General features: G+C 37.3%; 1 protein-coding gene across 4 annotated transcripts in view; it reads left to right on the top strand.

Moving 5' to 3' along the window:
- Positions 1-27,134, top strand: part of Mbd5 (methyl-CpG binding domain protein 5) — a 370,386-nt gene that overhangs the window by 284,244 nt on the left and 59,008 nt on the right. For 2 of the 4 annotated variants that reach the window (XM_028769174.1, XM_028769175.1), the window contains 3 exons: positions 9,785-9,961; positions 22,139-22,396; positions 22,497-22,803. In XM_028769174.1, coding sequence (XP_028625007.1) covers positions 22,691-22,803 — 113 coding nt within the window. In that variant the 5' untranslated portion in view covers positions 9,785-9,961; positions 22,139-22,396; positions 22,497-22,690. Of the gene's footprint in view, positions 1-9,784; positions 9,962-22,138; positions 22,804-27,134 lie in introns of all 4 variants that reach the window. The other 2 variants (XM_028769177.1, XM_028769176.1) reach the window with 2 other exon arrangements.

Raw genomic sequence — 27,134 nt, 5'->3', positions numbered from 1 at the left:
TAGAGTTCCAAAGGAAGGCACCCATGGAGACTGCCAATCTGGTCTCTTTCTCTCTGCCTAGAATTTTGCTGTGGGTCTCTGCATCCACTCCCATCAGCTACCAAAGGGAACATCTCTGACAATTGAGCTAGGCACAGATCTATGAGTATAGCAGAATATTACTAAGAATCATATTGATTTTTTTGGAGAGGGTCTACTTAGGGCTCAGGCATGGGCTTCCTTTCAAGTCTTTAAAACAGAAAGAAACTGAAGAAGGAATCAGAAGATGGAAAGATCTCCTTTGCTCATGGATTGATAAAATTAACATAGTTAACATCAAAATGGCCATCCTACCAAAAACAGTGTACAGATTCAAGGTAATCCTCATCAAAATCCAATACAATTTTTTTATAGACCTTGAAAGGACAATATTCAGCCTCATATGGAAAACAAAACCTAGAACCCAGCATAGGTGAAACAGTCCTGAACAATGAAAGAACTTCTGAAGGTAACACCATGCCTGATTTCAAACTGTACTACGGAACTATAATTCAAAACAAACAAACAAACAAACAAGAAAACCCCATATGGTACCAACATTAAAAAAGACATACTGGAAGACATAATGGAATCAAATTGAAGACCCAGATATAAATCTGCACAGCTAATTTTTGATAAAGAAGCTAAGGACGTAATGGAAAAAGGAAAGCATGTTCAACAAATGGTGCTTATCTATCACTGAGCATATTTACCACCCAGCACAAAACTCAAGTGGATCAAAGACCTCAATATTAAGCCAGAAATGGTAAACCTGATAGAAGAAAAAGTAAGGAACAGCCTTAAGCATACTGCAATGGCACAGGAGTCAACTTTCTGAACACAACACTAATAGAAAAGATACTAAGAGCAACAATTAATAAATGGGACTTCATGAAACCAAAAAGGAAGGCAAAAGGCATTGTCAAGAGAACAAAATGGAAAAAGAGTTTTAATAACTCCATATCCTATAGAGGATAATATCGAAAATATGTGAATAATTTGAGATTCTAGACATCAACAAACCAAACAATCCAATTAAAATTATCTCTAGGGAATAAAGCTAAAGCAGATAATTTTCAACAGAGGAATCTCAAAAGGCTAAGAAACACTTAAAGAAGTGTTCAGCATCCTTAGCCATCAGGGAAATGCAAATCAAAAATACTTTGAGATTCCATCTTACACCTGTCAGAATGGCTGAGATCAATAACACAAGTGACAGCTCATACTGAATATCACCCCACATTGGCACATCAAGTCACTGCAGGACTAGGCACATCCTCTCCCACTGAGGCCAGACAAGGTACCCATTTGTATGAACAGGAACCACAAGCAGCCAACAGATTAGGGACAGACCCAGCTCCAATTGTTAGGGGATCTCCCATGGAAACCAAGTTACACATCTGCTGCATATATGCGGGAGAGGCCTAGGCCCACCCCATGCCTGCTCTTTGGCTGGTGGCTCAGTCTCTGGGAGTCTTCAAGGGTTTAGGTTGATTAACTCTGTTGGTCTTCTTGAAGAGTCTCTATCCCCTTCAGGTCCCTCAGTTCTTTCCCTAACTCTTACATGACTCCCTGAGCTCCATCTAATAATGTTTAGCTGTGGGTCCCTGCATCTGTTTCCATTGGCTGCTAAGTTGGTCCTCTCAGAGGACAGTTATGCTAGGTTCCTGTCTCCAGTCATGATAGAGTATCATTAATAGTGTCAGGGATTGGTTCTTGCCATGGAATAGGTCTCAATTTGGACCAGTAATTGGTTAGCCATCCCCTTCTGTCTTTGCTCTATATTTGTCCCTGAACATCTTGTATGCAGGACACATTTTGGGTTGAAAGTTTTGTGGGTGGGATGCTGTCCTTGTCCTGCCACTGGGAGTCCTGCCTGGCTACAAGAGGTGGCCACTTCAGGATCCATATCCCCCAGCGCTACAAGTCTCAGCAAGAGTCAGCCCTATAGACTTCCTGGGACCTCCCCATCCCATGTCTCTGGCACATCCTCTAGGAGGACATGGGGTGCTGATAATGGCATATAAAGTGAATAAATAAATAAATGGCGGCCTCCCCTTGCTCACAGCCAATTTCTGCTCCCTCTCCCCTGCTCTCCCTACACCTCATTCCCCCGCCACATTCTCCTCCCCATCTTCTCTCCCACCTAGATCCTTCCCCTTGTCCACCTCAGATTTCTATTTTATTTCCCCTTAGAAAAATTCAAGCATCCTCCCTTAGGCTCTCCTTCTTATTTGGCTTCTTTGGGTCTATAGATTGTAGCATAGTTATCCTGTACTTTCTGGCTAATGTCTACTTACGAGTATACACCATGCATGTCCTTTTGGATCTGGTTTACCTCACTCAAGATGATATTTTCTAGTTCCCTCCATTTGTCTGCAAAATTTGTCCTTGTTTTTAATAGCTGAGTAGTATACCATTATGCAAATAAATCACATTTTCTTTATCCATTCTTCAGTTGAGGGACATCTGGGATGTTTTCTGTTTCTAGTTATTATGAATAAAGCTGCTATGAACATAGTTGAGCAAGTGTCTTTGTGGTATGGTAGACTGTCTTTTATGTATATGCCCAGGAGTGGTATAGCTGGGTCTGTAGGTATATATGCCCAGGGTATAGGTGGGTCTTGAGGTAGAACTATTCTCAATATTGGTTAAACAAGTTTGCACTCCCCGCAGCAATGCAGGAATGTTCCCCTTCCTCCAAATCCTCACCAGCATATGCTGCACCTTGAGTTTTTGACCTTAGCCATTTTGATGTATGTCAGGATCATTTTCATTTGCATGTTCCTGATAACTAAAGATATTCAACATTTCAAATGTTTCTCAGCCAGTAAGAGATTCCTCTGTTGAGAATTTTCTGTTAAGCTCTATAATCCACCAGAGAACTCCTACAGCTGATAAACCCCTTCAACAAAGTGGCTGGTTACAAAATTGATTCAGAGGAAATCAGTAGCTCTCCTTTATACAAATGACAAATGAGATAAGAAAAAGGTTAGGGAGATAATACCATTCATAATAGACAAAACTAATATAAAATATTTTGGTGTAACTCTAACCAAGAAAGTGACAAGAACTTCAAGTCCCTGAAGAAAGAAATCGAAGAAGATCTCAGAAGATGGAAAAATCTCCCATGCATGGATCAGTAGGATTAACATAGTGAAAATGACCATCTTACCAAAAGCAATCTACAGATTCAGTGCAATTCCCATCAAAATTCCAACACAATTCTTTACAGACTTTGAAAGAACAATCCTCAACATCATATGGGAAAAAAAACAGCATGTCTAAACAATTCTGTGCAATGAAACAACTTCTGGAAGTATTACTGTCCCACACTTCAAGCTGTACTACAGAACAATAATCATAAAAATGCTGTGGTTTTGGCATAAAAACAGACAGATTGATCAATGCAATTGAAGACCCAGAAATAAACCCACACACCTATGGACATTTGATTTTTGACAAAGAAGCCAAAACCCTACGATTGAAAAGAGAGAGCATCTTCAACAAATGATTCTGGTCTAACTGGATGTCTGCATGTAGAAGAATGCAAATAAATGCATATCTATCACCTAGACGCATATCTATCACCCTGCACAAAACCTAAGTCCAAATAGATTAAAGACCTCAACATACAGCCAGATACACTAAATCTAATAGAACAGAAAGTAGTGAATTGCCTTGAACTCATTGGTACAGGAAACATCCTCCTGAACAGAGAACATCCATACCACTGGCACCAAGATCAACAATTAATAAATGAGACCTCATGAAACTCAAAAGCTCTGTAAGACAAAGGATACCATCAATAGGACAAAATGACAGTGTAAAAATTGGGAAAGGATCTCCACTAACCCTACATATGACAGAAGATTTATATCATTGTATTGACCTTATTTGTGGTGGGTCTGTATAAATTGATAATCACTTGTTTGATGCTTTGGGTGGTTTAGATGATTCAAGAAACTTGTTCATGCTTTACATTTTCTAACTTAATGGACTCTAAATCTAGGTTTACACCAATGGCATATGCTCTAAGATCAAGAATTGACAAATGGGACTTCATAAAATTGCAAAGTTTCTGTAAGGCAAAGGACACTGTCAATAGGACAAAACGACAACCAACAAATTGGGAAAAGATCTTTACCAATCCTTCATCTGATAGAGGGCTAATATCCAATATATGCAAAGAACTCAAGAAATTAGACTCCAGACAACCAAATAACCCTATTTAAAAATGGGGTATAGAGCTTAACAAAGAATTTTCAACGGAAGAAACTCGAATGGCCGAGAAGCACCTAAAGAAATGTTCAGTATCCTTAGTCGTCAGGGAAATGCAAATCAAAACAACCCTGAGATTCCATCTCACACCAGTCAGAATGGCTAAGATTAAAAACTCAGGTGATAGTAGATGCTGGCGAGGGTGTGGAGAAAGAGGAACACTCCTCCATTGTTGGTGGGACTGCAAGATGGTGCAACCACTTTGGAAATCAGTGTGGCGGGCAGTTCCTCAGAAAATTGGACATAGCATTACCTGAGGATCCAGCTATACCACTCCTAGGCATATACCCAGAAGATGCTTGAACATATAACAAGGACATATGCTCAACTATGTTCATAGCAGCTTTGTTTATAATAGCCAGGAGCTGGAAAGAACCCAGATGTCCTTCAACTGAGGAATGGATTCAAAAAATGTAGTATATTTACACAATGGAGTATTACTCAGCTATTAAAAACAGTGAATTCGAGAGTTTCTTAGGTAAATGGATGGAACTAGAAATTATCATCCTGAGTGAAGTAAGCCAATCACAAAAGAACACACATGGTATTCACTCACTGATTATCGGATATTAGCCCAGAACCTTGAAATGCCCAAGATGCAACTCACAGGCCACATGAAGCTCATGAAGAAGGAAGACCAAGTGGGAGTGATTCGGTCCTTCTTAGAAGGAGCAACAAAATACTCAAGGGAGCAAATATGGAGACAAAGTGAGGGACAGAAACTGAAGGAGGGGCCATCTGAAGACCTTTCCACCTGAGTATCCATCCCATGTGCAGTCACCAAAGGTAGATGCTGATGTGGAAGTCAGGAAGTGCATGCTGATAAGAGCCTGATATAGATGTATCCTCAGAGGTCTTCAAGAGTCTGCCATATTCAGAGGCAGATGCTCACAACTAGACATTGAACTGATAATGGGGTTCTCAATGGAGGAGTTAGAGTGAAGAGTGAAGGAGCTGAAAGGGTTTGCGGCCCCAGGAGGAGAGCAACAATACCAACCAACCAAAGCTCCCAAGGTCTAAACTACCAGCCTGGGAGCACTTAGGGAGGGATCTAGGACTTCAGCTGAATATGTAAGAGTGGAGGGCCCTGCTGGGCATAGTTGGAAGATGAGATCCTTGACCTCATGAAGGCTAGACACCCCAGGGGGTGGGAATTTTGAGGGTGGGGAAGTGGGAGGTGGGGGGGGTAGGTAGGGGTTACATCCACAGAGAAGAAGGAGGAGGGGTAAGGGGATAGAGGGTTCCTGGGGGGGGGGGGGTTGGGGTAAGGGGACAACATATGAAATGTAAATAAAACATCCAATAAAAAAAAAGAATTTGCTTAAAATAGTCTGAATTACTTTGGTGTTCTGTTCATTTGGGTCATTTCTTTCTTTCAGCTGACTGGGCTGATTGATCTTATTTTTTCAAAGAATGACCTCTTATATTCATTAATTAATTGTATTATCAGCTGTGTATCTATTTTATTAATTTCTTGTTTGATTTTTATTATTTCTTGCTATCTACTGGATTTTGGTTTTGTTCTTGTTTCTTCAGATTCTTCAGTTGCATCATTGTTACTTGCTGTGGGTCTTCTAATTCTTAAGGTAGTTCTTAGAGCAACTTCTGTCTTAGGGCTGCCTTTAATGTCTCCTTGAAGTTCAATTGTGTTATATTTGCAATTTTTATTTAATTGTTAAATTTGTTTCTTTGTTTGTTTGATTGATTGTTTCCTGGCTTGTGTTTTGGCACGATTGTCATTCAGTACTAAGTTGTGTAATCTCCATATAATTCTGTACTTACTAGAGACTTGTCTGGTGTTTCTTCTCAGTTTTATTACATTACAGTAGATAGGATGCATGAAGTTCATCAAATCTGTATTTTTTAATGTTTGTTTTTTGTCCCAATGTGTAGTCTATTTTAAAGGAGCTTTAATAGGCTGATGTCTAGAATGTATTTTCATTTGTGTTTCCTTGAAATGTTTGTAAATACATTTTTATAAATTTGATGCATGGTTCTATTTAATGATTTATTTATTTGTAAGTCTATAAGTGTTTTGCCTACATGTATGTACAGTAAGTACTCTGTGCATGCCTGATATCTACAGAGGCCAGAAGAGGGCATCAGATACCTTGAGACTAGAGTTATAGAAGCTTGTCAGCCACCTTGTGTGTACTGGAACTGAACAGGTCCTCTCAAAAACCAACAAGCCCTATTAACCATTGAGCCATCTCTCTGTCCCTATATTGATGCCATTTAATTCTAGTGTTTCTCTTTTTATTGCTTTTCTATGGCCTGCTGTAGCAGTAAGTGGTGTACTAAAATTAGCTGTTCTTACTGAGCTGGAGTTGATCTGTCTTTATGTCCAACAACATGCTTTTTATAAAAAGAGGTGTGTTTGTTTAGAGTTGAATTTGGTGCCTGAGTTGGTGCATATATGTTTAGGATTATAATGTCTACTTAGTTGATAGTTCCTTTAATTAGAATTAACTATTCTTCTTTATCTCTCCTGACTTGTTTTCGTGTGAAGTCTGTCAGATTTTAGTACAGAGAAATCTGCTTCCTTCCTGATCACAGTGGCTTGGAATATTTTTTTCCATCCTTTCACTTTAAGGTGGTTCCTATTTTGAAGATGAGATGAATTTCTGAAAGACAGCAGAAAGATGATTTTTATTAATTCATCCATTCAACTAACCTGTGTCTTTTAATTGAGAAATTAAGGCTATTAAATTGAAAGTTAAATGAGTTAAGCCGTGTGTTGCTTGCACTCAGCCTTTGTTGTTAGTTTTTGTTGCCTGTGTCCTTAGTCCTATTGTTTGTCTCAGTAATTACAGCTCCATTTGCTTTCCTCACACATTCTCTCGGCTATGCTTCTTCTTCTCTGGTCTGAAATACTGTTTCTAGTATTATTCTTTTTATTACTTCTTTTACTTTTTTCAGATTATAATTCCATCATTTCCCCCTTCCCTTTCCTCCCTCCAGTGCCTGTTTTATGCTCTTCCTTCCTTTCTTTTCATCCATGGCCTCTCTCTTCATTATTTGTTACATACGTACTTACATACATTCCTCAATGTACAGGAACAAGCAGCTCAGTATGCATAATGTTACTTGTATGTATGTTTTCAGAGCTAACTATTTGGTATCAGATAGCCAATCAGTAGGTTCTTCCACTGGGGAAGACTATTTCTCCCCCTCTCAGCAATCCTTGGTTGCCTGTAGTTCTTTGTGCTTAGATTGTAGTTAGGAACTATGCTGATTAAGTAGAGGGTATATTTCTCCTCCAGGATCCATGACTTCACTATCACTGAAAAGTTTGCTAGGTTCTTGATGGCAATCATGATTTCCCTTTTACTAAGTCTTAAGTCCAATTAGAGAGCTTTTGGTTACCACCAAATTATGCATACCACCCTTAGGCTTCTCAGGACATGGAGATTGTTGTTGTGGTTCATAGGCATCAGAGCTGGTTAGGACAATTAGTTATTTCCTTCCTTTGGAAGTTTGCATTGTGCCTTCTGGTACCATCAAAGCTAGTCCTCAGGAAGGAACCTTTTCAGGTCTGTTCCAGTTCATGGTATAGTATTATGAACGTTACATTAATGTTTAGTTAGGCCTCTATTATGATGGTTAGGAGGAAAAATGAGTTAGTATTTTAGATAAATTTTGTCAATTGAGCAATGAATATCATGAAATACAAGGATATATCATATTATGCCCCAGGTATTCTTCATGCTTCAACTCCTAAGTTTTCTTTGAAACAGGAACTGTATTCTGTAGCCCCCTAACTTACAGTGAGGGTGATGAACATGCCAAGGATATGCTTAGAAGTGGTCAGCTGTATTTATGATCCTCTCAGAAAATATTTTTTGGAAAATATTTTAACTCAAGCATTTGTAAAGTACTTTGTGTCTTGGGCGGAAGGACATGCTACAAGGCTAGTCTTTGAGAAGTTACTGAACTCAAAGCAAAATTCTCAAGGATTTCTGTCTGTTATAATGTCTACTGTATGCTCTGTGCTTATAGTGCTTGCCTTCTTCTCAGAGGAAACAAACAGGAGTATGATAAACAGTATGAATGCTAGATAATGATAACTCTGGGGGTGAAGAACGTCGGTATGAATTATACCAAAGCTGGAAAGGCGGGCGGCGAGGTTGCCTCGCTTCTCTAGCACTAGTTTCACTCTATAATAAAAATACAAAAAGCTCTTGCTTTGTAAAGATGTCATGAAGATTAAATGACTTAACATATGTATGTGTAAAGTGTCCAACATATTTCTAGGTGATAACATAATCCGAATATCATTAATGTATTCACCTGTTTAGCACTGTAGCCAAAATCTTTGCTTCACTCAGGAATCCTTTCATACAGAAGGATGTTTTCTCCTATAGCTTGAAACTACATTATCTAGTACACTGTGGCCTATGTTTAGCCCCTTTTGACTTGTTTGAATGTTCGTTTTTGTGTGTAAGATAGGGGCACCTTTAGCCAAAGCTTGCCTCAAACTCTTTTTGTATCCAAGATTGACTTTGAACCCCCTACCTCCACCTCCCAGATATTGTTGCACAAAGATACCTTTTCAACTTTTGCTTATATGCTCTAATTTTTAATATTTTTAATATTCCTTTCTTACTGAAATAAATAACCATTCTTTATTAATATATCCTGAAAATGTCACATCATCATTTTACATTTCAAAAATCAAGCAAATAGTCAAAACTTTATCCCTTACCATATCACAAAGTTAAAAGGTCTGATAAAATGAGACCTTTATATCTGATTATCTGCTAAAAATGAGTACAGTGTTGGAAGTGTTATCAATAGAGAGAAATGTAAACTCTTTCATATTAATGTTTGGACTGGAAATGTTTTGAATGAATTCAGTGAAATCTCTAGTCCCCTGGTGACCTTTTTTTTTTCCTGTCTAACCTTGTGCAGGCTGAGATGTAGCCATAGCCCACTACCACTCTTACCCTTGAAAACTAGACTAGCTCTATGTGCTTCTAGTATTCCATGCTCATCTCTACCATGGCCAGGAACATTAAATGCTAATTTGGCTATCTAACTCCTCACCATTCTCTTCCCATGTAGCAAGTACCTTAAAATGTGGACTGTGTTCTCCTAGTATCTGGGTTCCCATTTGCCATCATAGTGCTTCACACAAATTTGGTATACCAAGATACTGGTCTATAATCTTGTAACAGTGAGGATGTAGAAGATAATGGCTGGGGGCAGGGGGCATTTGTCTATGTAGTCATTGGTTCAAAAATTTCCAGGCTGAGGGAACAACTCAGCATCATTAGTAAGACAGTTACCTGTGTGCTTATGGCTTTTAACTGGTTTAATGGTATTTCTTTACATACAAAATGTGTGCTGGCCTACAGAGAGCTCACCCTCCATCCTTTTAAGGAAATGCAAATATAGTTTAAATAAGGAATAAAATTTAATTTTGACTCTTATCAGAGCTAAAGTGGGTGCTTCAGCCCTTATCTCAAAGTCCTCTCTATTCCAGAAGTTGGAAACCTAATCGCCTACAGAGATCAGAATGGTGGAATGAAGCAGGAAGCCCCTGAAGTCAGCTGGACAGCCAAGCCCCTTCTGGAGGAGCAGCCACTGCTCTGCTCCAGATAACTGTGGCGAGGCAGGAATGTTCACCCACTCTTACCACACTCACTGTCCAGTTTCTCAGGTAAACAAGAATTGTGGTTTTCATTGAAGTCTTTTGATTTAAACATTGTCAATTAAATTTCTATTGTTGTTATTATTTATAAACCCTGTATATAAGCCAAACACTTTTGTATGTCAGGTTTTATCTAAAGTCCTCCTGCTTATAACCAGTATATTTCTTTAATTTATATGTTAGAGACTTTATTGTCTTCAGGTTTGGCTTTTTATTGATTTTTCCTCTGAGTTACTGTATGCTTCATGTTGGGCTTTTGAAGTTGCCTCCGCAGTCTTTAACTTGACTACTTTGTGCTCAAATTCTCTTTGGTAAGCACATTTTTACACCCACTTTCAGCATTCCAATGAGTATCAATACCATCCAAAAATGATTCTAGCTCAAGACACTATGTATGATCTCATACATCTGGAGACATCACTACTCATTTTGTTTCTCATGTCTGAGCTTAAACACAATAAAACATCATTTATTTCATTTAGTTTGTATGCTTTAGGGGATCCCTTTCTAAAGTACATACAAAAGCATTCTCTATTCTCTTCATCTTGTTTCTTGAGAAAACTTATTAGACCACAGTTATGCAATTTCTTTTTTTTTTTTTTTTTTTCGAGGCAGGGTTTCTCTGTGTAGCGCTGGCTGTCCTGGAACTCACTCTGTAGACCAGGCCAGCCTCGAACTCAGAAATCCGCCTGCCTCTGCCTCTCAAGTGCCAGTTATGCAATTTCTAATTATGTTGTCTGGAGATTGAGTGGATCTGAGTGGTCCTAGTGATTTGTACATATGCTGAGACACTGTCTTGAATGAGTGTCTCACTGACAAAGTTGCTGCAATGTTTTCACTTTAAGGGTAACCTGATTTTCATTTAAAATGGTTTTATATTTAAACACAACACCTAACCTTGTATTACTACAAGAAAACCTAGAAGAAATACTTAATGGCATTTGCCATATATCCAAAGGACAGAATCAGCGTGTGGAAGAAAAATCTAAGAGAGCAGATAACAAAAGCAAAAACAGATGAGGCTGCACTAAACTAGAGTGTTGTTTGCACTTTGTTTCTTTATACAACAAAGAAAATAATCAAAAAGTAGAAGAAGCAACCTACAGAATGGGAATATGTATTTACCAACTATACAAACTGAAGAAAGCTTAATTTGCAAAACCTATGTTTTTAAAACCATAACAAAATAAGTAATCCAATTTTAAAAGGAAAAATACTTTTTCAAAGGAAGACTTACAGAAATTCCACTTGAAACCATAACGAGATGCCACTTCACCTCAACAAGCATGGCTGTTATTGAAAAGACAAAAGTACTGCTGTAGATGTGGAAAATGAAAATCCTACATACTGTTGGTGAAAAAGCAACTTAATATGACAGTCCCCAAAGCAAACACTAGAGTAGAACTGTTATCTGACATAGCAGTCTCATTCCAAAGGATGGAATCAGTGTGTGGAGGAGATCTCCTTACTTACATATTGATTGTAGATACAGAGTATGTGCATATGTATGTATAAGCAGTTGAGTGCATATAAAGAAAATGTGATACACACACACAGGAGGGTGGAATATAGTACAGGCATTACAAAGAACAAAATTCTACCATTTGCAACAACGTGGAGGATATTACCTGAAGTGCAAAAGTTAGACAAGTATAAATACCTTATTGTCTAACTCATTAGGGAAATATTTAAAAAAATTTTTTCACAGAAATAAAAAGTAAAATGGTAGTTGGCAGGGTTAGCTGTGGAAAGGTACTGAAAAAGATGGTGATCAAATGGAACATGGTTACAGAGGGGATGGATAAACTTGAAGATGGGATGGATAAGCTGTTGAGTAGCTACATAATGACTAAATGATTATTTTCAATAATAATTTGCCCTTCATAAATTAACTTGCCTCTGAAGTAGCCAGAATACTATTCATATAAGAATAAAATGCAAAAACTACCACTTTTATCTTGTGTGTTTATATAAATATGCACCAGGATCTGTTACCACTATTCTTCATGACAGTCTTCGTAATACAGAAAAGCAAAAAGGTAATATAATAGGATTAACATGTAGAGATATATCACAGATAATTTTCCTTCAGTATATAATAGTGAATTTGTTAGTTTATAAATACCTTTTGGTAGCCTATAATTTTTAAAACTAATTATGAAAAAGATTTAAATATATGTAGTTGAGACCAGTTATTGCTCAGTTTTCCTATTAAGAAAGAAATTGTTTACTTGTACATGCAGACCCTCCATTTCCACATGCTTTTCTATATTTGTGAAGTTACAAAAGAAGGCTACAAGGGGGAGTTCTGGGTCTCGTTTCTTTTCTTTGCAACCAGGTAGAATGACAAAAGGATAGCCAGATGTTGTGTTTAACTCTTATAAAAGAGAGCTGGATATTTCGAGAGCAAATTACAAGGGAACTTAGATTCCTGAGTTTTGTTTGGTTGGTTGTTTGGTTTGGTTTGGTTTGGTTTGGTTTGGTTTGGTTTGGTTTGGTTTGGTTTGGTTTGGTTTGGTTTGGTTTGGTTTGGTTTTTTTTTGGGGGGGGTGGCTTTTATTGTTTTGTTGTTATTTTGGTTGGCTGGCTGGCTGGCTGGCTGGCTGGTTGGTTGGTTGTCAACTTGACTTGAACTAGGATTATCAGGGAAGAGGAACTTCAATTGAAAAACTGTCTCCATCTGATTACCTGTAGGCAAGTCTGTAGGGCATTTTCTTGATGAATGATAAATTTGGAAGGGGTTAGCCCTTGGGGAGTGGTGGCACCCATAGGCAGGGAATCCTGCATAGTAAAGAAAAGCTTACTGAGCAAGCCATGAGGAACAAACCAGCATGCAATGTCCCTCCATGATCTATGCTTCAGTTCCTCCTGGTGCCTGCTTTGACTTCCTTCATGCAGGTCTGTAAGCTGTAAGGTGAAGTAAACCCTCTCCTCCCCAAATTACTGTGGTCATGTTGTTTATACTAACAGAAATGAAACTAGGACACTAATATAAACATGAAGTCACACAAAAACTGGAAAATGAGAAAGGAAAAAATGAATGACATTTTAAAAAATGAAACAAATAAGGAATACTTTGGTGATGGGCAAGAAGCTGGGGTGGGAAAATGAAATCCAAGCAGAAATGTAGGAGTGATCTCAGGGCGATCTAGAAGCCAGCAAACAGATAGCCTCAGCTTTTCTTCATTCAGATCATCCAGGTTAAGGGCTTCTGTTTCTGTTTATCCTATCCTTCTTTAGGGAAAAAAAGCCATAAAAATAAATTATAACACAGTCATAAGCACAAAGTTTATGAAAGTTTCCATTAAACAGTTTCCCTGGTACTTCTGAGGAGCAGAAACCATGAATTCCCTGTTCTATGGATACTATACTTAGGTTTTTAAAATAATGTTTTCCCAATTATAGAGCTGATGTTTGCTTATTGTACAAAAAATAAAAATAAAGAAAATATGTTCCTGTTACCAAAGAACATACAGTAATAATTTGGAGGACACTAGTGTCTTGTTCCTGTGCATTAGTAATTGGGAGCCTTCTGCTCTCCTGTTGTCATACTGACGCATAAGTAATGATTTGAATACGACTATGTTCTAAGCATATAGAAGGTAACTTTTTTCCAAGAACAAAGTCTACACTTACAATTTCTATGTTATGAGGAAATAAGAGTTCAGGCTTACACTATTAACCAGTAGTACTAACTACCCTCTCAGCTCTATAAGCCAACTATGTCTTAGCCTTTATATCATCTCCAGTGTAGGTTTTAGCTGCTGTTATACGAACAGTTCTGTAGATTTGCAGTTTACTACCCAATCAGTTGAGTCTTCTCATCCCTATTCCAAAAACTGGTCCCTACATTCATTTTCCTGACAGTCCTCAGCTGAGAAGGACAGACAGTTGGGCTTCTTTCTGTCCACATCCCTTCTCAACTGCAAGAAACTTAGCTGAGATTGTTGATAAGATAGTGGCATTCCTAAGAAACAGAATGAGAAGCATGAGACTTCTGGATGTTTAGAAATATACCGGTGAGCCGTGTCACACCTGTCACACTTCACTGCAGATAACAAAGGCTCAGTGAAATCACAAAATTATGTGGGGCCACTTGCAATATGTCAAACATAATTTAAGATAGAATTGATTGATTGATTGATTGATTGATTGATTGATTTTTGGTTTCAAGACATATTTTCTCTGTGTAATCTTAGCTGTTCTGGAACTCTCTATAGACCAGGCTAACCACAAATTCACAGAGATCTGCCTGCCTCTGCCTCCCAAGTGCTAGGATTAAAGCATGTGCTATCACCGCCCAACAATTTAAGGTTTCTATGTATGACTCAAACATGGGATTTGCTAAAATTTTATAGCCAAAGTCATTGTCCTGGTTATAAGTAATATTCTTGGCCATACATGTTACCTTGACTCAGAAGAGTACCGAAACTCTATTGATCCTATCCCAGAGCCTTAAGATTTGTGATGTATGTCCTTCCTGTATGACTAACATGTCATTCTCATGTTATAAACTTTTATTTTTTAATGTTTTTGTTTTTATATTGTGCATATAGGTATTTTGCCTACAGGTGTATCTGACCACCATTTGCATGCTTGGTGCTCACAGAGGTCACAAAAGGGCATTGGATTCCTCTCTAGAACAGGAGTTACAGACCATTGTGAACCACCATGAGGGTGCTAGGAATCGAACCCTGCTCCTCTGCAGGAACAGCCAGTATTCTTAATGGCTGAGCCACACAGGTTGGGAACTTTAATACTTTCTGTTCTGAAAAAGCAGAACATCTAGAATTTGAGAACCTTAGTTGTCAACAAGGGAAAGATACACTTCTTGAGGATGTTCTGGTCCAACTGATTAACAAACTACAATTATGCTGCTGCTTGCTGGAGGAAGCAAAGCCTGGAATAGGGTTTTGGGATCTCTTACAGAAGGTATATCAAAAAGATACGATTAAAAGAAGTGGCAGCCAAATCATAATAACTACCAATGGAAGTAATAAGTAATACAAATGGGTTAATATGTTTCAAAGATTTCTTTAAAAATGAGAGATGATAAGATGATCATAAATAAAAATCCTTGACTTGAATAAACATGAGAAGATTGACAAGGACTGGATATGTGCGATAAAGGACACATTTAAATAATTGATATTTTATGAAAAGGTAATTTTGGAAAGTGTGGTCTATGGCTACTCTAATTTAACAAATAGTAGAAAGGTTGTGGTTATTTCTTTAGTATTCAGTCCAATGATAACTATGTTGTAGTCATTTAGATACAACTCTCTATAGTGCTAATAATGTATTTTATTCCAGTCACATTCATGTTGTGCATGTGAATGTTGAGATGTAAGCACAGAGGATTGTCCTATATGAAACTTATTATCAGTTTGAAAAATGAAGCATTCAGTCTTGCCAATGCAGGATGGGAATAGACTTCCTTCCTACTTATAAATATTTTGTGAGCCAAGCTTAAAATTGTATTTTAAAAAGCTTGGCAATGATTTATTTGTATGATATATAATTTTTACATTTTACTTAACCTACAGTCTCTTCCTGCATAATAATCTGCTGTTAATTCTGTACTATCCTGTATCTAAGGTCATCCACTGAGCATGAGACAAATTAGTTATGTGCATTGATACAGAATATTATTATGCAAAAGCCAATTCATTATGTTTACTGTTAATAAAGTTTCTTTGACCTTATTCCAATGACTTTATGACATTTTAAGTACTTTTATGAAGAATGGCTATTTAGTACTTTAATGATGTCATAATCTCAGATATTTAGTTTTCATAGTTTTTTGAGTGTGACTTAAAATACATTTATTAATACATATTAAGTTTACTCCTATGTTAACAAGAACATAAGTAAAACAGATTGAAAAAGGAGGGCTGTTGTATTAATTACACCCTGTTAAAATATAAGCATAATTTTTATATTGCTGCATTCATTTTCTAGTTTATTAATACAATTAATATGTTACTTAATAAAACTGATAGTTCGCAAGTTCCTCATAGAAGTCTTGTCTTCTGTACTTATGCTGTTACTCAGAAGTTGAGAGATCCTTAAAGAGAAATCTAAAGGACAAAGATGCTTTTTAGATTTTTATCAGCATGCATAAATTCATTGGCTTGGATTTTATCAACATGCATGCAGTCATTGGCCTCCATTAAAACATCTCTCATTTTAGACCTGTAATGTTAAAAGGTATCATACGTGTGATAAAAATTAGGATATAAAATCATGTTGACTATAAAATGCACACTCAACAGGAATTAATATCAGAACTATGAATATAGGAAGGATGGAGTGAGTCAAGATTCCGCTCAGTGTTTATATCCCTGTAAAAAGAGAGTCGGTAAACAGATTAATACTGCTAATAGACATAAAAGTATCAGTGAATTAATTACAGATAAAGGAGTGTTCATATGTAATATCAATTATGGTTTTGAGGGGAAGTAACATCTTGCTTAAATTCTGAATGGTCAGAAGAAGCCAGGGCAACAAAGAAATCAAGCCACTGTAAACTCAAAGTGAATTTTTATACACTGATTTGCATACTGAAAGGAAGCAGGAAAAAAATGAAAACATTGGTAGAATTATAGCAGTGATCTCCCTCAGAACACGCATATACATAAATACACACATTTGGCTTTCATCATTACAGAGCTGTCTGCGAAAAAAATACAGATTAGCCTGGGGCATAAACTGAATCTTAGATCCCAAATGCTAATGACAAGGGGTTAGCTTGAATATCACAGTCTTTTCTGTTTTTACCAGTTTTCCTGAAGTTTCATGAAGACACATAAACAAGATTGGTCTCCAAGGAAAAGGAGAGAAGCAGGCTATGGAAAATAGGTTTTCTGGAAGCATAGTAATATTAAAATGCTAACTTTGGAATACAGGAGAAAGTTTCAGGTTTTATACTGCACTATTTAATAAATATATATGACTACATCTCAGATAGTGGGTCAGTCTTTATAAGAGATAAGATTACCAGAGTTCTAGAAGCAAGTAGAACATACTTTAATATTTTACAAAAGAATGCAATGTATAGGCGTCAGAAGTTTTAGAAATATTACCATAAGTCCTTTCCTAGGATTTCTTTATACATTTAAGGAATATCTGAAGGATCCAAACCTATACACTTCTATTTTAGCAAAGAATTCTGGGTAGATTATTAAGATTACGTAGCTATATGTGTAGGAACATTGACCAGATTTGTTTATGGCTATGAAAGCTTGGAGAAAAGCTATGTCAACAAAATAAATGAAAGTAATTAAATTCCCAAAAATCCATCCCAATTATTGAAAGTAGTATTTGGGGAAAATATTTAATACCATACAAAAGTGTCCAAGGGAAAAAATACAAACTGGTAATGATTTAATACTTGAAAAAAAAGGAGCTGGAGAGATGGCTCAGAGCATTTAACTAATCTTGTGGAGAACAAAAATGTAGTTTTCAGCACGCACAAGGCAGACAGCTCAGAACTGTCACTAGCTCCAGTTCTGATATCCTCCTTTGGCCTCTGCAGGCACTGCACACATGTAGCATGTATATTATCAAAACACTCATACGTCAAATAAAAATAAGGACATTTTATATATAAAGTTTTCAAGAAAAGGAAAACAAGTACATTAATGCATGGAAAATATTTAGAAGCAATACAGTTTGTTTAAGAACAAAGCCAAGGACAAGGAAGTGGGCTTCAGGCAAGAATCTGACATTAAGCTAGAACAAAGAAGTAATTTCAGGCAGGAATCTAAATTTTAGGCTAGAACAATCAACAGTGTCTATACAGTTGAAAATATTTGGGCTCAGGGAACAAGAATCATGTTCCTCAGTAGCTCAGTTCTTCAAATAAATAGCTCTCCAACTCTGCCCATGTAAGAAATCCTAATTAAATTCAGTGGGTCACCAAAAAATAAAACTATGAAAGTAGAAGGAAAAGCTGGGAAAAAATGGATTTGTTGAGTGGGAAGAGAGGATAGTGGATAGAGACTTGGATCAAAGACCATTTCAGTGTGCGTGCGTGTGCGTGCGTGCGTGCGTGCGTGCGTGCGTGCGTGTGTGTGTGTGTGTATAATTGCAAAAAAACAAGTAATGTTAAGAATAGCCCAAAATTGAAATGTTATGCCAGTATATAAATGATTGTATAGTAAGAACAAAATAACCAATCAAGCTCAAATCCTAAAATTTAATGTTTGGGCACTGGTGAGTCTCTCAGCACGTAAAAGCTTGCCGTGCATGCCTGGCAACTTGAGTTCTATCTCTAGAGACCACATAAAAGTCTAAGGAAAAGTGTCTCAGTTAGGAGTTACTGTTGTGAGCAGACACCATGACCAAGGCAACTCTTGTAAGGACAACATTTTATTGAGACTGGCTTACAGGTTCAGAGGTTCAGTCCATTATTATCAAGGCGGGAACATGGCCGCATCCATGCAGGAATAGTGCAGGAAGAACTGAGAGTTCTTCATCTGAAGACTTCCAGGCAGCTAGGGTGAGTCTCATAATCCACGCACACAATGACACAGCTACTCCAACAAGGACATACCTTCTAATTGTGCCACTCCCTGGGCCGAGCATATACAAACCATCACAAAAACCAACTTCATAGTGTTGTCCTCTGACCTCCACACACATGCATATGTGCCCACATATACCATACGCAAGTATGCACCTAAATTTCAATAAAACATACTAAATGAATTGAGTCTGTATGTCTACAACAGAAATACAACTATCTGAAGAGATAAAGATAAATAAATTTTATATATAAAGTTTTCAAAAAAAGAAAACAAGATACATTAATACATGGAAAATATTTAGAAGTAATATATTTTCCCCAAAAATGATAAATCCTAAAGAGCAAGTTGTTGAATTGTATATAATTGAAATACAGATGTAACAATATACATATTGCTTACATAGATACATAAAAGTAAACAAATGTAGTCCAGAATAATGGTAGTGATTACCTCTGAGGAGAAATAAGGATAATGAGTCTAAAAAGAGAAATGAAGTGGTAATTGGAGATAGTACTTAACTAGATCTCCAGTATTTTGTAAGTCCTTTATTGAGGGTGACCCCATAGGAAGACCAGCAGTCTCAACTAGCCAGGACCCCTGAGATCTCACAGACACTGACACCAACCAGGCAGCATATACCAGCTGGTCCCAGGCCCCCAACACATATGCAGCAGAGGACTGGACTGACCTCAGCAGGAGATGAGCCTAACCCTCTAGAGAGTTGAGGCCCCAGGGAGAAGGGAGGCCAGGCAGGGGCCGGGGGAACATCCTCTTAGAGACATGGAAAGGCAGAGTGGGATGAGGAACTATGGGAAGACAGACAAGGAGGGGGGCAATGACTGGATCGTAAAAAACTAAAAGTAATAAAAATGAAGAAAACAAAGAAAATATTATTCATTTCACATTGTTACTATGAAGATTACTAACATTTACTTATCAATTATATTCAGTAAAAGCTGACATTTTTATATTGTGACTATTAGTATCACTGTGAGACTCACAATAGCACTTGTCAAATAAAATATATGTATAATCTATGTTAAAATATATATATTTAAAATATATATGTTAAAATATGTACATTGGAATCTGACAAAACACGCTGTAAAAATGGAGTGGTGATACACTGTTGTTTACTATGGTAAACTATATTAATGTGCTCTTTAGCATTTCTAGATACAAGTAACTGAAATATGCAGTTATACAGTAGATGTTGTTCTACAGTGAAATTATGGCTCAATTTTTAGTTTTATCTTCAAGCTTCCACATAAGCACCTTAATGCAAAATATTACTAGCTGTTCTGTTACTCTGTGTAGGCTACTGAATTTACATGACTTGTAAAGAAGAGAAACGTATTACTTACTGTTCCTAAGTCTGAGAAGTTCCAAATCAAGGCAGCTTCATGTGCAGTATCTATTGAGCCGTCCCCTGCTGTTCCGTACATGCCTGTCCTTTCACTGTAAGCTTGCACAATTGAGCAGATCCCTCTCAGACCCACTAATCTCCTTCACCAACCTCTATCCATGAACTGATCACCTTTCAAATACTAACTTCCTGATGCTAACTAACATCAACTAAACTAGAGGGTCACATTTTTCAGCTTGAGAAGACACAGATATTGGTACTATAACACTTACTACCTTTGTATTCCTAGAAGGTAGCACAATGCTTAACGCTTTCTAACTGCTCTTTGGGTATTGAATAAAATATAAATAAATATAGTCAATGTCAAAAGTGTGATGAATGGAAAACAGAAAAACTACTGAGCCTGAAAGTGGGTCATTTATGTAGAAGTGTTGGAGACTAGGGATACAGTTACCAGCCCCACTGGCGCTGTTACCATGTAGCACTATTCTTCACAGGCTGAATTTTTCACAATAAATACTGGGGAAATTTGCTACTTTCCAGTTGTCTACCATTGTTTGCCACACCTATAAACACAATTCCTGCTTTTCAGTGAAATGAGTGTGTGCTTCAGTATGCCATCTTTACCCTGTCTCTGGGTCAAGGCACACATAAAGCATATATCTAAATCTACAGTGGCCTTCATTGTAAGAAGGTTTCTTGCTTTCCTAATGAAAGACCTCTGAACAATTTTAGACCACTTTAAATATCTAAGAATGGAGAATGACTAGTTGTATGCCTACTTGCACAGTTTAACTTGTTGAGTTATATATTGCTTAACAATACCTTAATTTCTCACTTAAATCTTTTGAAATTGCTTTAAAACCTCGTTTGAAACCTGTCATTTGTGAATTATGCTCTTACTGAAAATTTTTTGATAAAGAACCACATGTCCTATTCTTAAAATACTAGGACAGCATTCTTCATTTTTTAATGTGGTTTCATGGCTTCAGTGATATGACATGTTAAATTGACCACTGAAGGGCTACTTTACAACACAGTTCTACCAACTGTGACACCACATTCTCCATAATATTGAAAGATTAAATCAAATCTTTTTAAAATTTACTTATTGTTTTTATTTAATTGCTCTATCAAAATCACCTGTGTAAGCATGCTAAACATACTACCACTGATCCCTGTTGTTTCAGTCGATATGTCTTTTTCAAATACACCTTGTAACTTAGTAAAGAAATTTAGAGAATACACCACAATATAAGAGGTTTTGGAAAACCTTGACTATAAATCAACTGTAAGAACTTTACATTTGGAAATGAATACTTTTTTTTTTTTTTTTGGTTTGGTTTTTCAAGACAGGGTTTCTCTGTGTAGCCCTGGCTGTCCTGGAACTCACTCTGTAGACCAGGCTAGCCTCGAACTCTCAAACTCAGAAATCCGCCTGCCTCTGCCTCCCAAGTGCTGGGATTAAAGGCATGCGCCACCACCGCCCGGCCGGAAATGAATACTTTTTTATTTCTTCTACTCTTTTTTTTAAAAAAGAAAAAGCTTATATAATAAGAAAAAGCAATATAATGATTAGGAAAGAAAGCTTAATCATAGCTGAATTTAATAGTAAAAAGTAATCAAAATATGATTTCATTATCATGTTTTTCTGGTAGACAGGTCATGAAAGGTGATTGGTATATTTTTATTTCAAGTTAGAGGAAGAGAGAGTGAGAAGCCATAATTTTGGATCTGTATCAAGTAATTAAAAGTTGCTTGTAGTGAAAAAATAAATCAAATGATTTAATTACAGTAAATGGATTAATCTGTAAGAAAACAAATTTATTAGAATTAGCCTCTCCCAGTGACAAGCCCCTTATTAGTTGCCCAGTATAGAATATTCAGCCCTGAAATCATATACACACAAACAACAAAAAAGAACTAAGCAGGTTGTGTGTGTGTGTGTGTGTGTGTGTGTGTACACATACATACTATGTATGTAAGAATATTAATCAAAGAAAATGAAGCTATCCACTTGAGAGTGACAGGAAGAGAGATGTCCATGGAAGGGCTTTGAGGGAAGGTATGGGAGGAGCTAGAGGAAGGAAAGGATAGGGGAAAGTGATATTATTCTATTTCAATCTAAAAGACTGTAAGATAACTTTTTAAAAAAAACAATTTCACATATGATTTTGACAGCAGAAAACACAAAAATGGCTGGGTATATTTAGAAGATTATTTTTAAATTCTGTGGCTTCTCAATTTTCTACATTAAGTGTGCAGCTTTCATATTTACATATATTTCAGGCTACATCAATGGAATTTTGAAGTCATGAAAACATCAGATAAACCGGCCTGCAACACCTTGGATTCACATTGGAAAATGAAGTGGAAGCTTAAACCATGTGGCCTTTAAAGGCGGGCAGCACTGGAGACATTAACTGGCTGGTGGAGTCAAGACAGACCAGTTTCTAGACAGTAGAGGTTATTTTAGTCCAGTATCAAGGTTCAAGACACAATGTACAACTAAAAACTTTGCATCCCTTCCTCTTCTGCTTCAGACAGGTACCAGCATAGGTGAATTATGATTTTCCCTGGTTGAGAGTGTTTGGTTTTGCCTTTGTAGACCATGCCTAGGAATGAAATACTTTTTTATTTAATGTAGCTTATAATGGGAAACACTTTCACAATGGCTGATTTCAAGGACTTGGTTCCAAACTGAGCCACATTTCCCTATGTACTTCGTAGTCCGGGCAAACTGTGCTGTGCTGGCCCAGCTTTGAAGGCCACCATGCTCTGTAAGAGAAGGATATCATCTTATTGCTGATATCTTTGGAGCACCCCAAGCAGACACAGAAAATGAATGGAGGCAAAGAGTGTGACGGAGGAGACAAGGAAGGAGGTCTTCCAGCTATCCAGGTTCCTGTGGGTTGGCAGCGTCGAGTGGACCATAATGGAGTGCTTTACATCAGGTGAGCTCTTGTTATCTCTTACCTCCAAGTTTACAATTTCAAGATTAAGGCAGTAAAAGACTGTTCCTCTTTAAGCGAACAAAATATTTTGACTGACAGCACCGAGCATAGACTTGAATGGATGACCCCTGTGCTAGAAATATGCAAGTGTTTTTATTCTGTACTGTTTAGCAATGTAAATTTCCTTAGATTATTGAAGAAAATCTTCAGGAATTACTTTCATCTGTGTAAAGTTATCTTTCTGCTTCTCTGTAATATGTTAAAGAAAATGCAAAGCTTTCTCAAAGAAATATAAACACGAATACTGTATTCACAGGAAAATGTAAAATACTAGAAATAGACCCAATATCTCTTTTTAAAAAAATCACCCTGCTTCAGAATACTCCATCTAGCTTTTCTGAAGCTAATTAGCTATTTTAATTGTTAGACCTTTTTTTTTTTTTTTTTTTTTTGGTTTTTCAAGACAGGATTTCTCTGTGTAGCCCTGGCTGTCTGGAACTCACTCTGTAGACCAGGCTGGCCTCGAACTCAGAAATCCGCCTGCCTCTGCCTCCCAAGTGCTGGGATTAAAGGCGTGAGCCACCCCTGCCTGGCTAGACTTCTAAACTTAAAGTAAATTTGTACCTTTTCTGTATAGGTTTTTGTTTGTTTGTTTGTTTGTTTGTTTGTTTTCTGGTCAAGCTCTGAAACTTTAATTTCGGGGGCAGGTTATAAAGACACAGCAAACTGGGAAGTTTGGGCAAGGTTATTGCTTAAGGCTATTTCACTATTGAATGTTTATTGCCTTAGACCATCCCATTGTCATAACCAGCTCCTATGAAATGCCAGACATTCTTTAAGTTCCTGGGACCTGAGACTAGGTTTCCCAGAACAGCAGGTAATTTCCTGGGTTTGGCTCCCGGCATCTCTCCCTTTTAACAATTTTAAATGAGACTGGCTGGCGAATGTGAACATTAAGAAATCTCATCAATAGATGAGTGGGCATTGACCAGAGGGGGAAAGTATTGACCTGATCCTCCAAGTATCATTTTTGTAATGGTGTCTTTTTGGGGAGGAGAGGGTTATTTGTCTCACGGGCCACGTAGGATATCAAGGGTCCTAGCTGGCTGCTTTGAAACACAAGAAATCAATACCAACCTCTACGCAATCAGGTTTGCTTTTCAGGGGACTCAGAAGCGGACAATTTGTGTCCTCCCCCCGCGGTACCTCCTCACGCACCCCTTGCAGGTACCCACGTTGTGTTCACGCCATGCCGAACCAACGTGCATAGATCTGAGTTCTATGCAGCTCCTAAAGGAGATATGTCATCTGTATAGGTTTTTAATCACTTTTCTTACTGTTACAACAAAAACAGAAAAGTCATGATGCTCATGTTTTGGCAAGTATATAAATGCATATGTGTGTGTAAGAGAGAAAGGGGGAACAAATTACATGAAATAAACTGGCTAGCTGTTAATAAAGTTTTAGCTCCCTAGCCATCTAAATGAATGGTGGCCCAGTCCTTTAACCCTAGTGTTTGGGAAGGAGAGGTATGTCTCTGTGAGTTCAAGACCACCTTGATGTACATAGCAAGTTCTAAGCCACCCAGGGCTACATAATGAGTCCAATTCTAAAAAATAAAATTTTAGCCTTCTTTATTAAGTAATTGGTGCCTAAATTTATTTATAGTTTTTTAATAAGTAATGACAGATTGGATATATAAATTTTTGTGACACACCTAAAAATAGAAATTTTTAAAAGATACAGCATATTGTAAGGACCCAGGAAGAGGACCCCATCTCAAGTCCCAATTAGCGCGCACCCAAGGAGACACGAGAGACTGACTTGATGCAATGGCAAAAAGCAGTTTACTAACAAGGGCCCTTGGATCGAAACTCATCCCACGCAGGGGAGAGAATTTCGATGAAGACCCCAGGAAGTTTAGAACTTTTATAGGGGGAGGCACAAGGGGGAAGGGAAAAGTGGGAAATTCTGGCGCGATTACATATGATTGGATATTTCAAACATCAGCACTTTGCGTAAGCAATCATTTTGACAGATTGGATGGCCCACTATTTTTGACCATGATGTCTCAGACCTTCTAGGATAAACACCAGGTGGCCCATTACTCACTTGGGCATGTTTAGACTGGTCAAGATATGTCTTTGGTTGTTTCTACATTTCTGGTCACCTCGTCCCTAGAGGGGCTTGATATTTTTATTATGGCTACTCTCAGAAAGCTCAGCAAGCTGTCCTGCGGTCTTTGCCAAGTTGTTTGTGGTCTCTGCTAAGCTGTTTTAATTTTTACCCTTACAATATCATTATACTGGTGGTATGGGTTTCAGTGTGGTTTTTATAACCTAGCTTCAACAGAATTATTCAGTTCTACAAAGATACATATATTTGGTGGGCATTGTGGTGCATGTCTATAATCTTAGAATTTAGGAGAGAGACGTAAGAAGACCAGAGAGTTAGAGCAAGCTTTAGCTGCATAGTGAGTTAAACCAGTCTGAGATAACCAGAAACCCTATCCTTAGAAAAACAAAATAAAAACCAAAAATATATGAATGAGATATTCTTTGAATGAATGAGATATTCTTTGCTATATAAATATAAAAATGATATTTCATAACTCAAGAAGGCAGTTTAGATATGGGGTGTTTTTTTTTTGGTTTGAGTTAGAAATTTCTTGAGGTAAACTTAATTCCTTTGTCAGATATATTTCTTTTTTCTGTAATTTTAAAAATGTTCTCTGTTCATTGTAGTGAAGGAATTAAAAAAAAGTAGGGAATGTGTAGTCTAGCTCATGGAAATAAGATACACAAACACTCAAGATTAATTTTCTCAAAGTATTCCTATTGTCACCGTTGTTCATAGATTGCCAGAAATATCTTTTTACTACTACAACACGGCATGTTATCAGAGACATGTTTGTGTTCATGTTGTTCAAGATCTATAAAGAAAGAAAAGTGTGACAGGCGGTGGTGGCACATGCCTTTAATCTCAGCACTTGGGAGGCAGAGGCAGGCGGATTTCTGAGTTCGAGGCCAGCCTGGTCTACAGAGTGAGTTCCAGGACAGCCAGGGCTACACAGAGAAACCCTGTCTCGAAAAACCAAAAAAAAAAAAGAAAGAAAGAAAGAAAAGAAAAGTGCATACAACCTGGACCAAGTGATTACAAAGTCTTGATAACTGCTTATGAAATCAGCTTTTCACATCACTGTGACCAAAAGTCAGGCCAAGTCTAGGAGTCAGAAACCAAATTAAGGTCTAAGAATTCACAGTGACCTTGTGCATGAGTTTCCAAATCTCCCTAATCTGCAACATCTGATAATCCTCTTAGTATAAGGCCTCCAAATCAGATCTGAACACCAAGAATTCTTAGAGAAGTACTTCCCAGATAAGGTAAAATTAAAATGCTTTCACATTAAGTCAAGCCAACATAAATCTGATCTGTTTGGCTGAGGCCAGTTAAATGACTGCAGGAACACTTGTGAGAAGTTAGCCCACTTTCTGCTGCTCCTGTGCACAGGCAGCTCCCTGCACTGTCATGTAACAGCATGTTACTGTCCAGCTGCCTCTGCCTCACCACACAGAGGCTGCATGGTAGTTAAGTTTGCCACCTGTTTCCAACCCTTTAAGCTTTATCTGTAATTTAAGACATAACTATTTTGACATTAATTATTACTACCAAAAGTTAATTAAAGAGCTACAACTGAAGAAAAAGACTGACGTGAGTGCTAAGGAAGTATTTTTAAAGTGTCTGGAGTATTCTTAATAGACTTTAGGAATTCTTCACTGTAGGCTAAATTTTACAATTAAGTCCCTCTAGATTGCCGTCCATACACTTTAAGTAAAATACTGAGCAGTTTCTTTGTATTAAACTTACTAATTCTTCATGAGGGAAAAATGATATATTTTAGTTACTCTGCTTTATTAAAATTATCAGACCTATAAAAGCATCTGTGTCCCTGTCTGCCATAGTAAATTATTATTCTTTCATGTCATCTAAAACACACCAAATAGATCACTTAACTAAGATGGGGAACTTTTTTAGAATTTTTCTTTGTGACAAAGTCACTTGTATAATTTTTTATGAACACAACATAAGTTGCATCTTAACCTAGCCAGTTTCAAGTACTGCCTGTGTTTCTGTGGAGGCAGAATAGACTACCCAGGAGTGATGCTTTGCATGTGAAACACGGTATTGTTCTGGATGAATTTGAACAGAAGGCTTAAGGGAAGGTTTTTCTAAAGAGTCATAAATAAAATATATCCTCTTAGCACATATAAATTTCTAAATACATTTATGTTGTAAAAGATCAACCGATTAATAATAAAATATCCTAAAAT

This window comes from Grammomys surdaster, unplaced genomic scaffold (assembly GCF_004785775.1).
Source record: "Grammomys surdaster isolate TR1022 unplaced genomic scaffold, NIH_TR_1.0 191, whole genome shotgun sequence".
NCBI lineage: Eukaryota > Metazoa > Chordata > Mammalia > Rodentia > Muridae > Grammomys > Grammomys surdaster.
This window is presented reverse-complemented; position numbering and strand designations above follow the sequence as displayed.